General features: G+C 50.0%; 2 protein-coding genes and 1 non-coding gene across 5 annotated transcripts; 2 read left to right on the plus strand and 1 right to left on the minus strand.

The window, feature by feature from the left end:
- Positions 1-2: 2 nt before the first annotated feature.
- prdm9 (PR domain containing 9) lies at positions 3-4644 on the minus strand. 3 transcript variants are annotated; one of them, XM_084670382.1, is made up of 7 exons: positions 4498-4644; positions 4026-4136; positions 3820-3921; positions 3385-3662; positions 3033-3100; positions 2730-2920; positions 3-2565 (listed from the first exon to the last, which is right to left on the minus strand). In XM_084670382.1, exons 2-7 carry the CDS (start codon positions 4123-4125, stop codon positions 479-481), a joined length of 2826 nt encoding a protein of 941 aa, XP_084526508.1. In that variant the 5' UTR covers positions 4126-4136; positions 4498-4644; the 3' UTR covers positions 3-478. The 3 variants fall into 3 exon arrangements, with proteins under 3 accessions (XP_084526508.1, XP_084526510.1, XP_084526509.1); XM_084670384.1 differs by having other exon boundaries at positions 4520-4642; XM_084670383.1 differs by lacking the exon at positions 4498-4644 and having other exon boundaries at positions 4026-4482.
- Positions 4645-4874: 230 nt separating this feature from the next.
- Positions 4875-4945, plus strand: trnag-ccc (transfer RNA glycine (anticodon CCC)). The gene has a single exon. It is a non-coding gene; the product is annotated as a tRNA-Gly (tRNA).
- fbxw10 (F-box and WD repeat domain containing 10) lies at positions 4912-12406 on the plus strand. Its single transcript, XM_084670373.1, has 14 exons — positions 4912-5762; positions 5851-6036; positions 6249-6461; positions 7277-7404; positions 7510-7626; positions 7806-7912; positions 8509-8712; positions 8926-9047; positions 9249-9403; positions 9518-9660; positions 9745-9903; positions 10031-10311; positions 10696-10935; positions 11206-12406. The coding sequence occupies exons 1-14, from the start codon at positions 5234-5236 to the stop codon at positions 12057-12059; spliced, it is 3438 nt and encodes a 1145-aa protein (XP_084526499.1). The 5' UTR covers positions 4912-5233; the 3' UTR covers positions 12060-12406.
- The last annotated feature ends 6747 nt before the right edge of the window (positions 12407-19153 follow it).

Below are 19153 nucleotides of genomic sequence, written 5' to 3' on the forward strand. Positions count from 1 at the left end.
AGTGATGTTGAAGTCATTTTATTTAAAAAACAAGAAGCCTTCCAAAAGGTACATTCTTTGCAAAGTCAATTTTAGAAAACTATTTTAGAAAACTATAGCAAGCAAAAAATCCTGATTCATTTGAGGACACTCAAAGGGAAAGAGTATAGCATGACCAGCACAGTAAAGTGGCGCATTAATGCTTGTTATGGGAGTAAAAATAAATTATGACAGAACAAAGAAACATTACACAATTATACAACATGAGGACAGAACTGGGCTTTTTCTAGTGCGTTCTACTGAGGAAGCACTTACAAAGCGCAAGATAAAAGGCATCTAGAATTAAGAGATAACGAGCCCTATTGCCAAACTTTAAAGAAAGTTCAACTAAATAAAAACCGGGAAGCTCAACAATAAGTATTGATCTGAAATCAAAGAGAAACGGGGGTGTGTCATGGCAAGGTAACACACAATGTGCTTTTCGCAGCGGCCCGTGCGCCTAGTACGTGTGCATTTTCTGGTGGTGCCTCTTCAAGTGATAACCTCGCGAAAAGCTCTTCCCACACTGGGTGCATTTGAACAGTCTCTGGCCACTGTGGAGGAGCTGGTGAGCCTTCAGGCTCTGGGGGCGGCTGAAGCTCTTGCCGCACTCGGAGCACTGGTGGGGCCTCACGCCCGTGTGCTTCCCCTCGTGGCGCTTCAGGTCCCCGGACTGGCGGAAGCTCTCCCCGCAGTGGGTGCACAGGTAGGGCTTCTCCCCGGTGTGCGTGCGGATGTGGACGTTCAGCTGGCCGATGAGCATGAAGCACTTGTCGCAGTGCGGGCAGCGGTGGGGCTTCTCCCCCGTGTGGAACAGGTGGTGCTGCTTGAGGGCGTACAGGCACGAGAAGCCCTTGCCGCACTCGGTGCACAGGTACAGGATCTCGCTCTGCTTCATGCACTTGTGGGCCTTGAAACTCTTGAAGGAGTTGTAGGACTTGCCGCATTTGGCGCAGTTGTGCGCCTCCTCGGCGTCGTCGGCGGCGCGCGGCGACGCCTCGCCGGAGCCCAGCAGGGAGACGAACTCCACCGGGTGGTGCCTCTTCATGTGCTTGTCCAGGTACAGCTTGGACGTGAACGAGAACTGGCAGTGGGAGCACGGGAAGATCTCGGAGGTGAACTGGACCTTCTTGCACGAGTCCATCTCCCGGTGCCGCTTGAGGGCCGCCGGCCGCGTGAACAGATGGCCGCAGTCGTCGCACGGGTACGTCTTGCCCGAGTGCGTGACGCGCTCGTGCCGCAGGAGGTTGCCGTACTTTTTGAATACGGCGCCGCACTTGGGGCAGATGTACGGGCCCTCCTTGGACTTGGAGCACTCGTGGCCCTCGAGCGCCTCGGGGTCGGCGAACGTCGCCTTGCATTCCGCGCAGCCGTGCGCGGCCGCCTCGCCGTCGGCGCCCATCCCGTCTGGAGGTTCGGAGTCGGGCGCTTCCGGGCTGCCCTGCTCCCTCCGGACTGGGCCTGGGGATTTCCTCTTCACGGTGGACTGCCTACGTTTGGGTGCTATGAGCCTGGTGATGGCCGACAGCCTCGACCTGCTTCCCAGGTGCTTCATTCTCTGGGAGCGAGGCCTGGTGGTGACTCCAGCCGCCTGGGCCACCGACAGCGGCGCTACGAAGGTCGGGTCTGGGTCCTCGGACTCATCCACAGGCACCCGGTTCTCTTCTTCGTCCTCGGAGGCTACGTCTGCCACCTGGGTCTTCTTCTTCTGTCTCTGGTGAACCTGTAGGTGCTTGTCCAGGTCGGACGACTGGCTGAAACACCTCTTACACTGGCTGCAACAGTAAGGTTTGAGCGTGTCGGAGTGGACGTTTTGTTGGTGTCTTTCGAGGTGGTATTCGTTCGTGAACACCCTCCCGCAAGGGGAACACTTGTGCGGTTCCTCTTCCGATACCCCACTGGCGTCCTCTGTGAGGGCGGCTGGCGGGGGTTCGGAAGCACCATTGGTTTCAGGATTGAATGGATCCGGTGGATTTTCTGTTTCAGAGGGGTGTTCCGATTCTGTGGGTTCAGCCCCAGGCGAGGACGGGCGGACGGGCGAGGCGGTGACGGCGAGGGGCACTTTCACCCGCCTCGGCGGCCTCTTTTGGTGAGTCAACTGGTGCCGACGCAGGCCAGACGACTGGCTGAAACACCTCTTGCAGTGGATGCAGCAGTAGGGCCGTGTCCGCATGTGGACGCTTTGCTTGTGTCTCTTCAGGTGGTGGGAGTACATGAACACCTTGCCACACTGGGAGCACTTGTTGGGGTTGTCCTCCAGTTTGTCCTCGCCCGACGCCTCCGCGGGGCCCGACGGAGACGGCGCCGCGGCCCCGTTGGTCGGCGGACCCTCCGGCTCCGTCGCGCCGCTGGGGAGGAGGTCTCCCAGCTTAGGGGGAAGACTCAGAGGGTGGTGTCCACATACGGGGGGCTCTGGCCCGGGTAACGCAGGTGCCTCCTCTATGGTCTCGGGATGGCAGCTTTCTGTGTGTCTCTGCAGGTAGCACTCTGTGGTGAAGGAGAGCGGACACTGGGCGCAGAGGAACATCTGCGAAGGCGTGCCGTCCTCTGGAACACAACGCAGAAGACAGTTCAGAGATGTCTGGGAAGCGTACGAACCAGCTTACACAGCACACAATCATCTATCCGTACAGTGTCAACGCAGCGACACGCGCTGTGAAGTTTTCGGCCCGGGAAACCCAACGAAAATCATGCGGAGAGACGACAACTACCTGCGGGAGTGCACTTCCGGAACCAGATCTGGTTCCAGGCGTCTGTAGGCTGGCTGACGAACTGGTTACTGGGCCACACCATCAGCTCCTCTCCTGCGAGTATGGAGCGGCAGCAGTGGAACAGGACACTCCCCCGGCACTGGACGACCAACAGGTTGGTCTCTTCTTCGTGGCGAGCACAATTGACGTACCTGGGGGAGACGGGCGAGAAACGGAGTTAGCTCTGTGACCGCACTCCGTCATGGACACAGGGTGATGCGCGAGGCAGCCGGACTGCAACGTCACGTGGCAAACCGCGGTTACCTCATCCAGTTGGAATGCGTTTCCCTCGACGCATCGATGTACTCGTACTCGCCCGTTCTTTTGCACACCTAGGAAAACAACAGTATTGCTTCAACTGGAAGTATTGATTGACTGGCAAAACAACACGACCGGCGATATCTTGAGTTTGCGCAAGCGAGAGCGCTGAACCTCTGCACAGCACCATGGAACAACCACTGCATTGCAACTCAGATCGGTAGCTGAGAAATATGCGCTAAACAATACATCGACATGTAGACCCATTCAGTAAGCAGATGCCTTTATTCAAAGCGACACCATCTAGCTGACTTCTGCGTAAAGTGGCAGCTTAGCTGGTTGATGTCCTAACGCTCACCTCCCAGGAGTAGTCACTGTTCACAGCCTCCTCTTCGGCGATGATCTCTCCCTCAAAAGGCCCAAAGTGCATCCCTGGAGACACAGTTGGCCCCTGGTTCATGACCCCGAGTCCTGCACCTGGGATGCTGGACCTGCCAATCATCAAGCCATGAGGCAGAGTGAGCAGAGCCCTCTGGGGGACTCCTGTTGCAACGGGGGAGTCCAGCACGAAGGACGGCCCAACACCACCCTGGAGGTCACACTGGTCTTTGAACAGGTTATGGCACTCCTCACAATCTGTGACAACACAAATCCACAACAAACAATGTTTCTCATGAAACACCCGAGTCCTGTCATGCACGTTGAATCACCAGCTCGGCGAACGATGATTGGTAATCAATGTCATAAGCAGGTAGAGGTGAAGCACCTCTCGAGGAACAACTTGCTCACTCACAGATGTTGTCTGCGGGTGGAGGGTCATCCTCCTCCTGAACCATGGTCTCCATGGTTTCCAAGACATTTTGGATAGGACTCACAGTTTGCTCCTCGAGTAACACTGCAGTGCAAAACAAAAACTAAACTGAGCATGAAATGCATATTTGCTCCCTGCAGTTTAGTACTACAATTTGGGGTTGACTCCAGGACTTTTTGGAGTCTTACCTGTAGTGGTGTTGCCATCGCAAGGTTGGTATTCCTCTGTTACAATGATCACTTCCGTGACAGTCTCTGCCCACTCTACGATGCTGCCCCTCTCTGACATAGGTGCAAACCCTAAAATGGGCACAAATGAGTGTGCATTTAACACTGGCTAATACACTGTGTTTCACAGCCAGCACAACAGGTTAGCCTATTACAATGTCGTTTATCTGGCATTAAATAGCTGTGATACTACTGTAGTCTCAGACGACTGAGTTGGCCAAGTTGGTTAAATGTCACACAACAGTAGTTAGCTGCCACTACTAGAGACATGTAGTTAATGCTATGTACTGTAGCTAGCTAGCATTAGCCTAGCGAACGTACAAGTAGCTAACACGCTAGCTAGGTTAAAACAGCTGCCAAGTCCAGATGTAGGAATTGTGTGTCTTATAACCTACTTAGGTTAGGCTAGCTACATGAGGGTATGTTTACCAACCTGAAATAGCTAGCTAACTAACCCGTTATTGCTTAATTGTGACAGCTAGATACGATATCCGTAGAGTAGACTACACAAGCTAGCAAAGCCGAGCCGCCAAAATACGCATTAAGCGAGGCGTCATGAACCGACGCAAATCAAAACACATTTTCAAAATAAAAGTCAGTTAACCATATATTTCTAGCAATGGTTATGATCAAGTACAAAACAACTAGCCCATCTCTATGAAGTAATGTAAATGCTTTCCTTAGCCAGCTAATGTCTTGGAGCTTACTCGACAAATGGACTGCTAAAATAACTACAATTTTAACCAATTACAAATGATAAATGTTTGTATATTAAATTTAAATACGTTAAAATAAAGCCTGTATTCATCGGCGCCGCTGGTGTAGTGGTATCATGCAAGATTCCCATTCTTGCGACCCGGGTTCGATTCCCGGGCGGCGCACGGATTATTTTTGTTTCGGTACATGCAGACGTATAATACATGCAGACATATAATTACCCTTATGGGATGTTAGAATATCGACGTTTAAATGTCGTTTTATTTGCAAAGTATAGTTGACCCAAAGCAAAGCCATTGAGTCATAGCCTATTTACTATCTGTACTATCGCTAGCTTGCGTTGCATGGCAACAAAGCAATCAGCTTGCTACACACCGACTTCTAACTTCTCAATTGTAAGCTACTCAGACCAGAGCGACTAAATTGTCCACGCGTAAAGAGCAGACTACATAATGAAACACTTTGAAAATCAACAGTGTATGTTACAAATCGACTCTGCAAAAGAGGTCTGTTGCAAAGTGAAGGATGAAGATTTTCACATTTGCGGAACTTGCCAATCATGTATCTTCACTTCTAAGCTTTCGGATTCATCTCAATGGTTGTGGCGCGCTGGAAACGCGTCCAAACGGAGATTCCTCACTGGCATCCTCATGCGCTGTCACAGTGTCGACATTCTTGAAAATGTTCAAAATGTTCTTCAAGTGACATTTGGGAAAGACTTCACCTATAGTAGGTCTAAACCGAAGCCGAGTTTGCCTGAAGACATGAGCACTTGGAGTTCGGACCGAGCGCTTGATACAAAAGTTCTTGGTGCGGAGATGTTGGACACTTGGGATTGGTTTAGTCGCAGTCACCACTGGATAAAATGTAACTATCTTTTGGGAATTCTGTCTCTTTGTGACACCGATCTTCTTCACATGCTGGGAAACCTAACAAGTGTGCTTTTGGTGAGAGAGAAACGGTCTTTTCTTCAGTTTAAAGGTAAGCATCATCCAAATTGCCATTCCCATTATAATAGTCCACGAAATGCAGATACAAAATCAAAACAGACTTGTATCTTATTTATCAGCTCAGGATGATGAACCAGAGGACGAGGCCTCCTCAATTGCGGAGTCTGGTTACACTTTCAATTCCCTGGATCATCCTGACTTGGAGCTTCTTGTCCGAACCAGTTCCTTTTATGATCCAATAGACAATGACACTGACTTAAGCACTCTTACTGCTGGGCTGAAGGTTTGCCATACCTCAGAACTGTGTGAGTGCACAAAATGAATGAAGGACATGTAATATCCATACAAGCTGTGTGGCTTTTAGGGACAACTGAAGCTTTCAATTACAATGTGTGCTGTGTTCAATTGAGATTGATCAGTCTCGTTTTCTCATGCTCAAATTCACTTTCTTACCTCCTCTGTGTCCCTTTACGATCCTCTAACTCACAATGTTGTTGTTTTTTTTTGCGTTTCTTAGCTAAGAACAAGCAGCTTACATCTGTTACTCCTGAAACATTGTCGAGCCTCGGTAGAATGTTCACAAAGAAAGAACAGTGTGAAGCTAGTGACACAGACTCCGATGACCCTGCTCTCATGGTGGTCCCAAGGTCCTCTAAGTCACTGTCTGGGGTCAGTCGATACAGAGACTTCATCCGGGGTCTCCCTGTTCATCTTGCAAAGTCTATCTTAGGTAAACCCTCTTTCCAGTGAACTGAATTATTGTTATAATTATAACCTATGTGTACATGTTAATGCCAAGGTCTCACTTTTGGCCATTTGAAGGTAATACCATCCCCACCCCAAGGCCCTGGCCGCAAACACACCCCCCCTGGTTGATCACATTGCAGATTAAATATCTCACGTGAACTTGTGTGCACTTCTGGCCTCACATGCCACCTGATATCCACTGTGCTCCTTTGAAGGGAATGAGTGTGCTCTGCTCTGGTCCCATTGTGTATACGGACATACCTGTTGGCATATCCTTGAGTCAGCATCATGAAGACACAGAGCACTGTCATGGTGATGACTATTACTCAGGGGTCCTTGTTAATAGATGGATCTCTCCCTCCCTCCCTCTCTCTCTCTCTCTCTCTCTCTCTCTCTCTCTCTCTCTCTCTCTCTCTCTTTATTAATGCTCTAAGACAACTAAATCAGCTTGACAACTAGTTCATAAATACTAGGTATCTCCCCTGGGACATGCTGTACAAACTGTCAAATCAACAACTGTTGTGTCTTTATAGTCTTTTGTTTCAAATATTTTTGCACGCTGTCTAGCATTTGAACCACATTGTCTGTGCATTGAGAGAAAATGCATGCCACGGCATTCTCCAAACACATTATTACATCATGATGGTTTCCATGGAGAAACAAAAGCTATAATTGCAATCTTTCATTCTGAGTTCATCACCAATAACCCTCATTCAATCGACTGTCAGCTATAACCTCTGGGGGATGGCCACTTGCCATATCCTAAGAGACTCATTGATTGATATCTATTTGTTTTAGGCTTGCTTGACAAGACCTCTTTGGGCATCTGCCGAGATGTCTCCCGACATTGGCGTTACCTCACAGAGGGTACCCAGGAAGACATTAACGCCATAAGAACCAAGCAGAACCAAGCAATGATGATGCAGGTAAGTCCAAAAAATCTGCTCAGCTAATCAATCCATAATCATGTTTCTATGGCATTATTCCTATTGGGTTGATGAAACAGACAAATACACACATTTTGCTTCCAGGGTAGCACTCATAGTGGACCAAGCCCTGTCTATGCCAAGATCCAAGAGATCCTGGTGCCCCTTCGAGATGATGAGAAGCACATGCACCCTGGTGACTGCTTCTCCAAAGTCCAAAAGGTAAACACAAGTTCACCATGTCAGTAGCTGGATCGGTCCAGCCCTTAAATCCTACCGAGCCAATCAAAATCCAGCAATGGTCATTGGCTGTGTGCGGGTGGAACGTAAGCTACTATCGATGATTTCAATCAGACTGATGCTTTTCTGCGCTGCCCTGCGTCCGTCTGTCGGCTCAACAGGACAGGGGTTTTGAGGCCGTCTACGCGGACGTTCGAACCAAGGTCCTGGAAATGGAGGAACGGAATGTGTTCTGCGGAGAGTACAACGTTGCCGTGCTGCTGGACAGGTTAGTGTTGTCGCCGTTTCATTCAAGAATGACACCAGGAAATGTACTCTGAGTTACTGCACATTGGAACTGCACTCATGCCTCGACTATCGACTGTTGATGCCGGTGTATACGTACGGAAGTTCTATTGAAACAGGTTCCTTCAAGAGGATATTTTAAACAGTTTTATTGTCCTACAAACAGCAGAAAGAACGTTAGTTCATAGACCGGCTGTCGGATATGAAAAACAACACCAGTGATGAGTGACTGTTAGAATGATTGGTAGTGTATTGTTGATACTGATCCTTGCTAATCTGCTGTACTTTGCACATGCACTATTTATATGTGCCATTGGGTAAAAGTGTCAGTTAAATGAATAAACTGTAAGACACATACATTTACATTTAGCAGATGCTCTTATCCAGAGCGACTTACAGTTAGTACAGGGACATTATCCCCGAGGCAAGTAGGGTGAAGTGCCTTGCCCAGGGACACAACGTCATTTGGCATGACCAGGAATCAAACCAACAACCTTCTGATTAATAGTCCAACTCCCTAACCGCTCAGCCATCTGATCCACACAGAGCTAGTACCTTAGGAATGTGCTTGCTTCTCAGAGAGGACAGCTCTCGGGTGGTGGACTACAGCGGGGGGCAGTTGGTGGCAACGGGCTCCAAGGACCGCAGCGTGCGCCTGCTGGACCTGGTGTCCCAGAGGGAGGTGCCCCCCGTCATCCAGGGCCACGCGGGCAGCATCCGGGCCCTGCTGCTCCGTGAGCAGAGAGGCCTGCTGATCAGCGGCAGCTACGACCTCAGCATCAGGTCAGCGACACCAGCCAAGCCTGACACGATCAAGTCTCCTAATCCTCCATATTTCCCCGCCGGCCCCAAATGTCCGCCGCCTGGGGATCGATGAAGCGTTAACTTGTCTCTCATTCACATGGGAGTCTTTGTTCACAATCGTGTGCCGGTTTTTCTCTACAAAAAATAAGTATACCAGTTGGGTTTTTTGCAGTTTCGCTGTTCTCTATTTAGGTGTTGGAATCTGAAGACCGGAGCCTGCCTTGTTCATCTGTCCGGACACTCGGGAACCATCAACTGCCTGGACCTGCATGGTAACAGGCTAGTATCAGGTGCCAAAGACTGCCATGTTAAAGGTAAGGCCTCCTCACACTCACCTTAGCTCCTGTCTTGGTCCCGCTGGGCAATTAGAGCAAGTAGCCACATCTACAATGCATGGATCTCTCTCCCCCCCCCCCCTCTCTCTCTCTCTCTCTCTCTCTCTCTCTCTCTCTCTCTCTCTCTCTCTCTCTCTCTCTCGCTCTCGCTCTCGCTCTCGCTCTCTCTCTCTGTGCTAGTGTGGAATTTGCAGACCGGGACGTGCTACAACAAGCTCAAGTTCAAGCACAACAGCCCCGTCCTGTGCGTGAAGTTGAACGAGGCGTTTGTGCTGAGCAGCTGTGAGAAAGGCCTGGTGAAGATGTGGGACTTGGAGACCGCCTCAGAGGTCAAGGTGAGAGGCGATTCTGCATCTCCGCCCACGAAACGTATTTGCAGTTTGAGATAGAAAATGCGACGTTTCAATTGAAACGGTCTCTCCATCGACTCGTCAACCCGCTAATCCTAGGTTATAGATGCCCACCAGAGCTCCGTCAAATGCCTGTTCTTCGACTCTTGGCACATCCTGTCGGGGGGTTTGGATGGTCAGGTCATGGCATGGAGCACCAACCGTGACATGGAAAGGTGCCTGATGACCTACAGCCACCCCAAGTAAGCATGACCGCCCTCTCCGCTGACTGTGCAGTCTCTGTATGTAAGGTGGAGGTGCTCTGACTGGACCGGTTATCCCCACAGGGAGGTCTTGACGCTGACCCTCCTCTACCTCCGTGTCATTACCGGATGCGTGGACGGAAAGATCCGGATCTTCAACTTCCTGTCGGGGGAGTGCCTGAGGGTCATAAGGGCTGGCGGTCAAAAGAGTCCGGTGCAGTCCCTTCACATCCACAACGACAAGTGAGCTCTCTAAAACCCAACTCTTCCGTTCACGCCAACTCTACCCTCTTAGAATGGGAAAGTCTCACTGCGGCCGTCTCTATTTTGTTTCTCCTCCCTGGCTGACGGTTAGTCTTCCTTCCCCCAGCATTGTCGTGAACACACACAGCAGCGTCATGCTCTATCAGTTCGCCAAGATAGACTGGGACTATAAGCTGTGCGCTGAGAAGGATGAGCTGGCGGTCAACACGGGGTCCACGAGGAGCATACTCCGGAACGTCCCCTATCCCTGTGTGCGGGCCGAGCGCATGGCGCACGTGGGCACTGCCAACAGGAAGATTTTCGACAGAGAGGGGACGACGTCTGAAAAGCCTGCCCTGTCACACCACGGCCGGTTCTTGTCTGCCCCCAGCATGCGGCGGGCACAGGGTGAGTAGAACAGAACTGGTTAAAAAGTATGAAGCTATCTGTAGGTCGGAGTGAGAATCTTCACACACAATACACGTACAATACAAGTCGGTAACAAAGTCTCTCTGAGGCATGAAGGCCAGAGGAGAGAATTTATAGTAGAAAGGGAACAACAAAGATAAATCCTTGATCTCTTCCACAGACAGTGAAAAACAACAGACAGCCAGGTATCATAATATATCATATTCTGGCACAAGTGAGCTATCCATTAGAGCAGTTGACTGCAGAGTTCACGGGTTTAAATCCTCCCTATGCTGTACATCACTTTGGAGGAAAAGCTCCTGCTCACAGATCACATGACCACGCGGTCGTGACCGTGGTCGGGGTCCTGCCGTGTTTCCTCAGCGTCCCAGCAGGAGTCCCTGAGACCGGCCTCGTGGAGCGAGCTGCAGGGAGCGCGGCGGAGCATGACCTTCATAGACCTGCAGCGAGAGTTCATCAGCCAGCCCCCCTCAGCCCTGGCCCCCGGCAGGCCTGTGAGCGCCTACAGCCGGGACCCCCAGAGCAGGGCCGGCCACACGACCAGGACGGCCCCCAGCAGCAGGGCCGGCCACACGACCAGGACGGCCCCCAGCAGCAGCTCAGGTCGGTGCCTCAGCTCTCCCGAGACTCTGTCTCACGTCATGTTTCAAGTTTCAGGTTTATTTAAGTAGAAGTAAAAGTATGTTGGAATTTGGTGCTGCTCCAATCCTTAAGTCAAATCCTTAAAAACTGGAATAATGGAAAGTGGAAACTTAAGTCCTACTGTAGGCCTTGGTTCAATGTCTTAATTTATAAATAAATCCTTATGATTTGTGTGACAAAGGGGGGGTTCGTTTTATCTTTTAATCCTAGCTTACTTTTCTTCACTCACAGCGAGAGAGTCCTTTGTGACCACCAGGTGGGTTATGACCCAGAGTGAGAAGGCAGTCCTGGAGCGGGTCAAGAAGAGGGGTCCCCATCGACCCCTGACCTCCGACAACATCCTGCTGAGGGTGAACAGCGCCAGGAAGCCCACAGACCAGGCGGCCGTCAACATGGAGCTCAATGCCAGGGTGCGTGACGCCTGGGGCTCCCCCCCGCCCCCGCCCTCCCCCCCAGCCCCGCAGCACAAGGACCCCCCAAAAAAGAAGCCCCACCCCTCACCGCCCCAGGCCCTCCATGGCATGACCAAGACCTACGTCCCTCTCACCACCATGCCCCTGGACCTCAAAACAAGGTTCTCCGTCCACGGGCCAGACGTCCGCTCCAGCATCCCCTCAGCCACCCTGGTGCGCCCCCAAACAGGCCTGGGCCCTGGAGAGCCTCCGCCTCAGCACCGGCGCCCCCAGAGCTCCCCTAGCCTGGGGAAGGCAGCGCGGAGGGTGGGCGCCTTCACCACGACGGCCCTGGAGGATTCCGCGGCACCGCAGCACATGTTTATGACGGCAAAGTGTGCCCGACCCGGGCACCACGTGGACTTCCAGATGCCGGGCAAGACGACCCCCGCCCACCGGGCTCTGGACCCCTTCAGGGAGCGAGGGGGCTTCAGTCTGCACACTGACAGCCAGCTGGAGGAGGTCCTGAGGGCACAGGCCCAGAGCCAGGACCGGGACCATGGGTCCTCTGCTAGGAAGCAGGAGAGGCAGAGGAAGAGGATGTTGAGGATGAAGAGGAAAGGGTACCCCACGACTGACTACACCAATGACCAGGTGTACGCGCCTGAGCTTGGAGCCGATGTTTACATCTGAGACACACGCCTGCAGCAGACACACCGAGACACTCATCTTTCTAGGCGATTTCCTTTTGAAAAAGCATACAGTTAGCAGAGGTTTTCTTTTTTAAACAGATGATTCTGAATCACTTTAAGTCATACATTTTTCTCAAATCATTTTTTAATCATTTGCTTGCTTGTACCGGACCTAATAATGCAGCATTCGTGTTTTAAAATAGGTTATCTATGGCAGAGGAGTTTTAATGTGTTTCTGCACCGTGTCCTAGAACGTACAGTATATATCTATATTATCACTCTGTAATCTATTATCTTTATCGGTGACTGGAGATAGCAGGATACTTTTTATCTGTACCAATAAATTATTTGACCTCACATACTGCCGGTCTAAAAGTCATTCTAAACCATCTTGAATGTGACATGGGTGACCAGCAGAGGTCAGAATTGTATTGTTCTGGATCATGGATGATGCTTAACCCGGGTTGGGTACATCTGTGACTGGGTCTTTTTTACTTAATTATTCAAGCGAAAAGCTAATTTAGATAAAAAGATAACTTGAATTTCAGTAGATTGTGGGTATAGTGGGCTGCTATTGTTGGACTGTTATTCAAACTGTCAATGCATGGAAAAATACTGAATGGGTAGTTTAAAATCCGATATTGAGTCAGCATTTCACGCATTTCAAACTCTGTCCAGCTAACCAGCCACAATGCTCACTCACTTCCCCTCTAATCCCTCAAAAGGGAACTATGAGGTCATCAGAACGAGACCAATTCTTTGAGTCGCCCTGGCCAGCGACAGCCATTCAAACTGTCACCTGCCCTTTGGCCCCGGAGCTTGGAGACATCAATAAGGGTGTGTGGTGGGAGGGGGTGCTGCCTTTGACGGTTGCAGCGCAGCAGCTGGCCAGTAGCAGGACAGAAAGAGGTAAAAGAAGGTGGAGGCAGGGGAGGACAGCCCTCTCTCAGGGACGGTCTGTAGCTAATTCGATTTAATCTGCAGATAATTGAGGGTTTTACTTCAACCCGCCCCTCTTTTCTTCCGGGGTACTGACCGTGTCTGAGAAGGGCCAAACAACACACCCTGCCCCCACTTCCTTGCCCTTCCCACCTTGCCCCATTGTCCCCCAGGTACGGGACACCTTGTCCAGGGTCACCGAAGCCCCACGGGAATCACGAGTGTGAAATCAAGGCAACGGCGGCTGAAGGGGGGAGTCTTCATGCAGGGGCACCCCTAGACCTGCTGCCCTGAGCAGGTTCAGCGTGGGCTGGCAGGGGGGCGGGGCTGTGGGGCTGGTGACGTGGACGGGGTGAGCAGGGCAGCACTTCAAAGAAATGACTGTTCCCCCATGGGAGAGAGTTCCCCCCTAGAGACCGGCCACAGGGGTGTGGGGGAATTGGGTTGGTGGGATGAGGGGGGCAGGGCGGGCACGGTTGGTGTTGGAGGGCACAGGAAACACAGGGGTATGGATGAGCTGGTGGAGCACATGTGTGGATGTGGCAGTACATACACAATACTACAGTCACTCCTAAAGGCACACTGCTAAGTAACACTAGAAATGTGTGTTTCTATTATCATGAACGTGCTAAAAACCTCAATCCCTGGCCCAGGCTGGTACCTGCATCATGTGTCATGCCGTGTCGCAGGGTTGAACTCCAGCTGTGGGGACACAGAGCAAAAGGCCAGTCAGGGCTCAGAGGACAGGATTGATACAATCAAGATGGGAATAACGCTGTGTTTGCATGCTTCTCAGACGGTTGGCTGACATGCCCTGAAGCTGTGCAGTTTATCACCCCACCACAACCACTGCCACCATTGCATCTGATGGCTTTTGAATATGCAAATCGGGGTAAGAGGATCCACAAATAAATCCATCAACAAAGATTTAAGAACGACCATAACACGAATTTAGATGGTTTTGACGTTTTTATAGGCTACAAATACACCAATTTATGAGACGGGAAACTCATAGGGAGCTGGTGAGGACTACAAGTTAGGCTGTTCTAGTCCTAATGAGAACCATCAGGAGCTATCACTATATAGGAGCCATGGCAGACCCACAGATCTGAGAACAGGCCCAAAACTCCAAACTCTATTCCTTCCTCATGGTGCTCAGGAGAGCCAGTACGGTCGGGTGACCTCAGCTGCAGATAGACATCACAGGCGTAAGGGGATATGGCTACAACGAGGGGGGGAAGCGATGAACAGGAACACCAATACCATGATATGGGATTGGTTAGCGTCCAGCCAAGCCAGATAGATAAGAGGGGATCTGATTGCTCATTGATTGTCTCTCGGGGGTGGATGGGCCCAGTTTTGGTCCAAAGACTCTTGATTGGGCCAAGACAGGGAACTGAACCCAGTGTGACCACACATGTGGAGGGTGATCAAAGGGAGGGCTGCAGGCTGGTGATGGCTTGTGTATACTGTGGGGCTCAGTCCTCTAGATGGGATGAGGCCTAGACGTTAGCCACATGCTAGCATTGATGAATGGCCATGGAATTTAGACAAACAATTTGACTTCAGTGCGTAGAACACATCCGTGCTGTTCTGGTTTTAATTGTCTATATAACCCCTGTGTGGTGTTTGAGTCTACGAGACTCGTTTTGAATGGCAACTGGAAAAGAAAGTATAACATTTCACTAAATTAAACAATTCTACTCATTCATGCCCTTGACACATTTATATCACTTATGTAGTGTTCCCGGGGACAGTAAAAGTGTGTGGTGGCCTGGTGGGTGGGTAGGTGAGAAAAAACGTATTAACAAAAAGGTTTAGAACACTTTCAAAATAGCGACACAGTCCCTCTTTGGCCTCTAGGGGGCCCTCTTGCTTCAGACACCGGCCCTCTGCAGGGTGAAGTGCTGTGAGTTGATTTAGAAGTAGCTTGGTGCTTGTGCCAGTTGTAAATGTTTCCCCCGCTCTGTGCCACGGCGTGTCATGACTTCCCCATAAGCCCTGTGTGTTTCTCTGTGGGCTCACCGTTCCTTCAGCACTGCTGAGGAGGGCCGAGTTCACTGTCCATCTCTGTGTCCCTAACTAACAATAACAGGACGCTTTGGCACCTTCAGCCTCGCCCGGTTTACCGAGTCAGCCTGTTCGACCTTTTGGTTTTCTTTTCTGCTTTCCTCGAAGAAACCAAGTAAAATGTGAGTCTGATGTTTCATGCTGTCAAAGCAGGCTATGAAACTTGTGCTTTACAGGCTCTTGGAATACAGTTGTTGCTCGCATTTTCACGAGATCTCTTTGTGACTGCGTTCCAATGTGCCTCTATTAAGTAGCGGTGAGGGGTCCCAGACACTGACCCCTGTCTCAATGGCCCCTAGTATTCTCTGAGCTGCTCCAGACACATGCAGGCGACAACGTTAAGTGTCATAATTTTACTATTTTCTGAGACGTAAATAAGGAGAAGTACAGGTCAAAGGTCACCTGCATAAAACTTCCCTGTTTGGGGGCGGGTGGACGTGCGGTGGCTGGGGGGGAATCAACCCGAGACAAGTGGCCAATTCACACAGGAAAAGGTTACGGCAAACAGCCCCCGACACGTTTCCTGCCTGAACAGGAACAGAAAACGAATTGTAACACAACACTCAAAGAGGCCTCCGTGCACCAGAGAAGAAGAACAGAACTGCCCAAAGTCCTGAAGCTACTGGGGTTGTGATGTTGCACATTTGCCGACGCGCAGCCATGCTGACTCGTTGAGGAGGACATTTGACGAGAAATAATCGTCAGGAGAAGGAACGACAACAGACTAGCAAACTCGAATGAGACCAACAGCCACTTAGACAGAGTGGACAAGCACATGTTCCAAACAAAACTGTGGCATAAATGCCCTCAGAGCTCACACACACTCTCAGACCAATTAGACTAATGGACAGCTTAATCAGCACACCCCAGTCATGCACTTAATCCAAGTTTAACAAGCAATTAGCCACGAGCTCATGTCAACTACAGATGTTTGCTCTCCTCCCAACCCTGATAGCGAAAAGGTCCAGCGGGATAGTGGATAGGCTGTACCTGATAAGAAGGAACAAATACACTCTGTCTCTGTCTCTGTCTGTCTCCTTTAGACACACACTCACACACAATCTCAGAATTTGAAGTTGGCATTCCTCAGTCAGCTTCTACTAAACAAAGTGACTTTTCCTATTTGTGTGCCATAGGGGAGAACGCAATGTTTCTTCACCCTTGTCTGGGGCCGAATCCTTAAGTTTGGGTCAAGCAACAGCAGATCATGTTGTGGTGTGAACTTCCACTGACCTGATATGGGAGCTTATGATTGTAAGACTTGGCAAAGATTCAACTGGGCTCAGCCCCTCTGAAGCCCTCGCCTCACAATTCTACATGATTGATGGATACTCTGATCTGCTGAATTGTCTCACAGGAAAGGAATTTGACCATATTTGTTTTCCCCCAGTCTTCACATACATTTAGTCAATCGAACAAAAGCAGACCTAAGAACTAGATAATATGTGTCTCTAAAGCACGCCTAGTGGGGTTTACGGAATTGGCTTAATCAAGGGCAGCATGCAGCTCAGTGAGAGGGATTTCTCTGTCATGGGCATTCGGTTCACAGCTCCTGTTTTTACAGTGAATACTCTGCAGGTTTGTCACTGTCTGTTGACTTGCTCCAGCGAGGACCCTTCTGGGACCCCAGGGGGTACAGTGAGAGGGACCAAGCTCTGATATCTCACAGCTTCGTGTGATTTCGATCATGTTGATACAAGTGCTGTAAAATAACACGACGCCTATGGATCACAGAGGTTTGTGTTTTCAATTTGGCTGTTACACAAAGAACCGTCGGGAGACAAGAGATAAAATAAGCCATATTAGCAGCAGATGTTTGAGGGCTGACTCTGAGCTTCTTCTCTAGATTTTCCACTGAGTAGCTGGATGACAGAAATTACCACTAGAGGGCTGGGTCATTTGCTGTTAGATTTGCGCTATGATCGGTCAAGGTCTGCTGTCTAAACACATTTGTTACGGCTTTGCCTCAATTAATCAGACCCCTGCTGATTCGAAATTACATTTGTTTCGACAGGCAGGCATGTCAATTCAACCAGACTGACAAATACTACAGTCCAAAGATGTCACCCAGAGGACTTTTTGAACCCCATATTGAGTCCCCTTGCACGTTAAAGAGTGCACGGCCATACTGCAGAGATGTCACCAGAGAGAAAACAGCTGCGTCCGATGAAAGGAGCCCCGCCAAGTCCAACAATGACCCCATCGGGTGGCTCGCGAGCCTTCCATTTGGAATTGGTAGAAACAGCTCCTTTCTCATCATTGAGTTGTCTGAGTTGCCGTGGGCCCTCAGACAGGGCCGAGACTCCCAGCGGGTTAGGCTTCTTCTCTCTCGTTATTTCCTAATTCATCCACCCCCCCCCCCCAACCCCCCCCCCGCCCGCCAGCCCCCTCCCTTTCTTCAGCTGTTGAAACACCCCAAATCATGCCTGTAATTGCTTCAGCATGTCGTCGTGTTATTTGAAAGTGCCAAGCTGGATGAGTCAGGAATCAAAAATGACGGCGGTAGAAAGTCAAGTATTTTCTGACTACTGACATTCTCACACCCTGGCATTCAAAGGCTTTCTTGGAATAGTTTACTAATCATCAGGTGTTTCCAATTTCTCCCCTCTGACACGAATAGACCCTTCACAAGGCCTGACCAGCAGCCTCCCGTGGAAATGTAGACATTGAATGACACTGGACTGAGTCTCTCTCTCTGGCGCTCTGTTCCTCTAATACTTCTGTTTAAGAACATACTGTCCTCAGTGCTGTGAATTGTATGTTTGTCCCCAGTGAGAATGACTGAACGAGCACCATCCAGTGAAAGGGTAGGGTATGAGTAGAACGCCAGCAGCCAGCCTAACACCTTGCAAAAATGGACCAAAAACAGTCATGCTCAATTATGCGGTAATGTTGTGGGTTTGATGCCGTCATTGATGTTTACAAACCATCTCACACAGAGCAGAGTTTGGACTTGAATATTGCTTTCCTTTCATCACCATCTGGTGGACCACAGAGTTCTTATCAGCAGAGCACCACTGCCCACAGTGCTCTCCAAATTTCCCGTCCTGACGATTTTAAAGGCTTGTTCGCAGATCGCAGTCATACTTTTATTGTTATTTGCTTTGGTCGAAGCTCAGATCCGGTCCGTTTCTTACAAACCATTGAAGCCGTTTCCCTCGGCCTCTCTGGGCTCCGTGTTCATGTTCCACCACTCAGAACTCCAGAACTGCCTGTTTTCTCACTTTGTTGCTGTTTTATTGGGCCTTCCCCTGTCAGTCGTTAGACTTTTAATGAAACCGATTTCAGTCCCTTTCTTCTCGCAACATCTGTGAACAGCTGCAAGGAAATTAATTAAAGGCCAGAGGAAAAAATGTGGGAGAAGAAAAACGAGAAGGGATGAACGCACATATAATTGTCACCGTCACCCTGAGTAAATGTGTGGATTTATGGTTTTCCCTCCAAAACCATTCTCAGAGATAAAGACCGGAATTGATCCGTATGCAGCTGCAACGTTTAACTGTTGTGATATTCCAAAGTGCACGAGTGGGAACTTTAGATCAGGGCTCTGGTGTTCCTCACAAATACAACCAGGATTTTAAACATGACATACCTAGTTATTTTCCAAGTAAATATGCTGGACACATCACGTTTTATGGTGTATCCCCCTGGTCATAGTGCGACCTGTAGACATCCAGTCACTCAGGTCCTGTTGAGATGCTTTTCTTTTCTAGGTTACAAGAAATCTCTTTGCTTTCTAAAGGCACATGCAAGCTGAAGACCATCAGCGTATTCATCCACGGTGCAATTGTCCAGTTCCATTGCGTAGATATGCGTAGATAGGCTCAACGAGCATAAACTCAGAGTATGACTAAAAATGAAAGTGACAGGGGCTGACAGCTATCCATTGCAATCTGTTGGCGACGACACAGAGAGGCAGGGCACCACCATACATGACAGTTCCACTAAGAGCTTTCCCAAAACAGCGAGCCACGCCAAACGTATACGGCGAGAAACCCGATATGATTTGATAAGTTGGAAATGTCAGGCCTCCGTTTGGCGTTCTGCGAGTGTCTGGGTTAGCTCATGACGTGCCGACATCACAAG

This window comes from Hypomesus nipponensis, chromosome 13 (assembly GCF_054491055.1).
Source record: "Hypomesus nipponensis isolate SF chromosome 13, ASM5449105v1, whole genome shotgun sequence".
NCBI lineage: Eukaryota > Metazoa > Chordata > Actinopteri > Osmeriformes > Osmeridae > Hypomesus > Hypomesus nipponensis.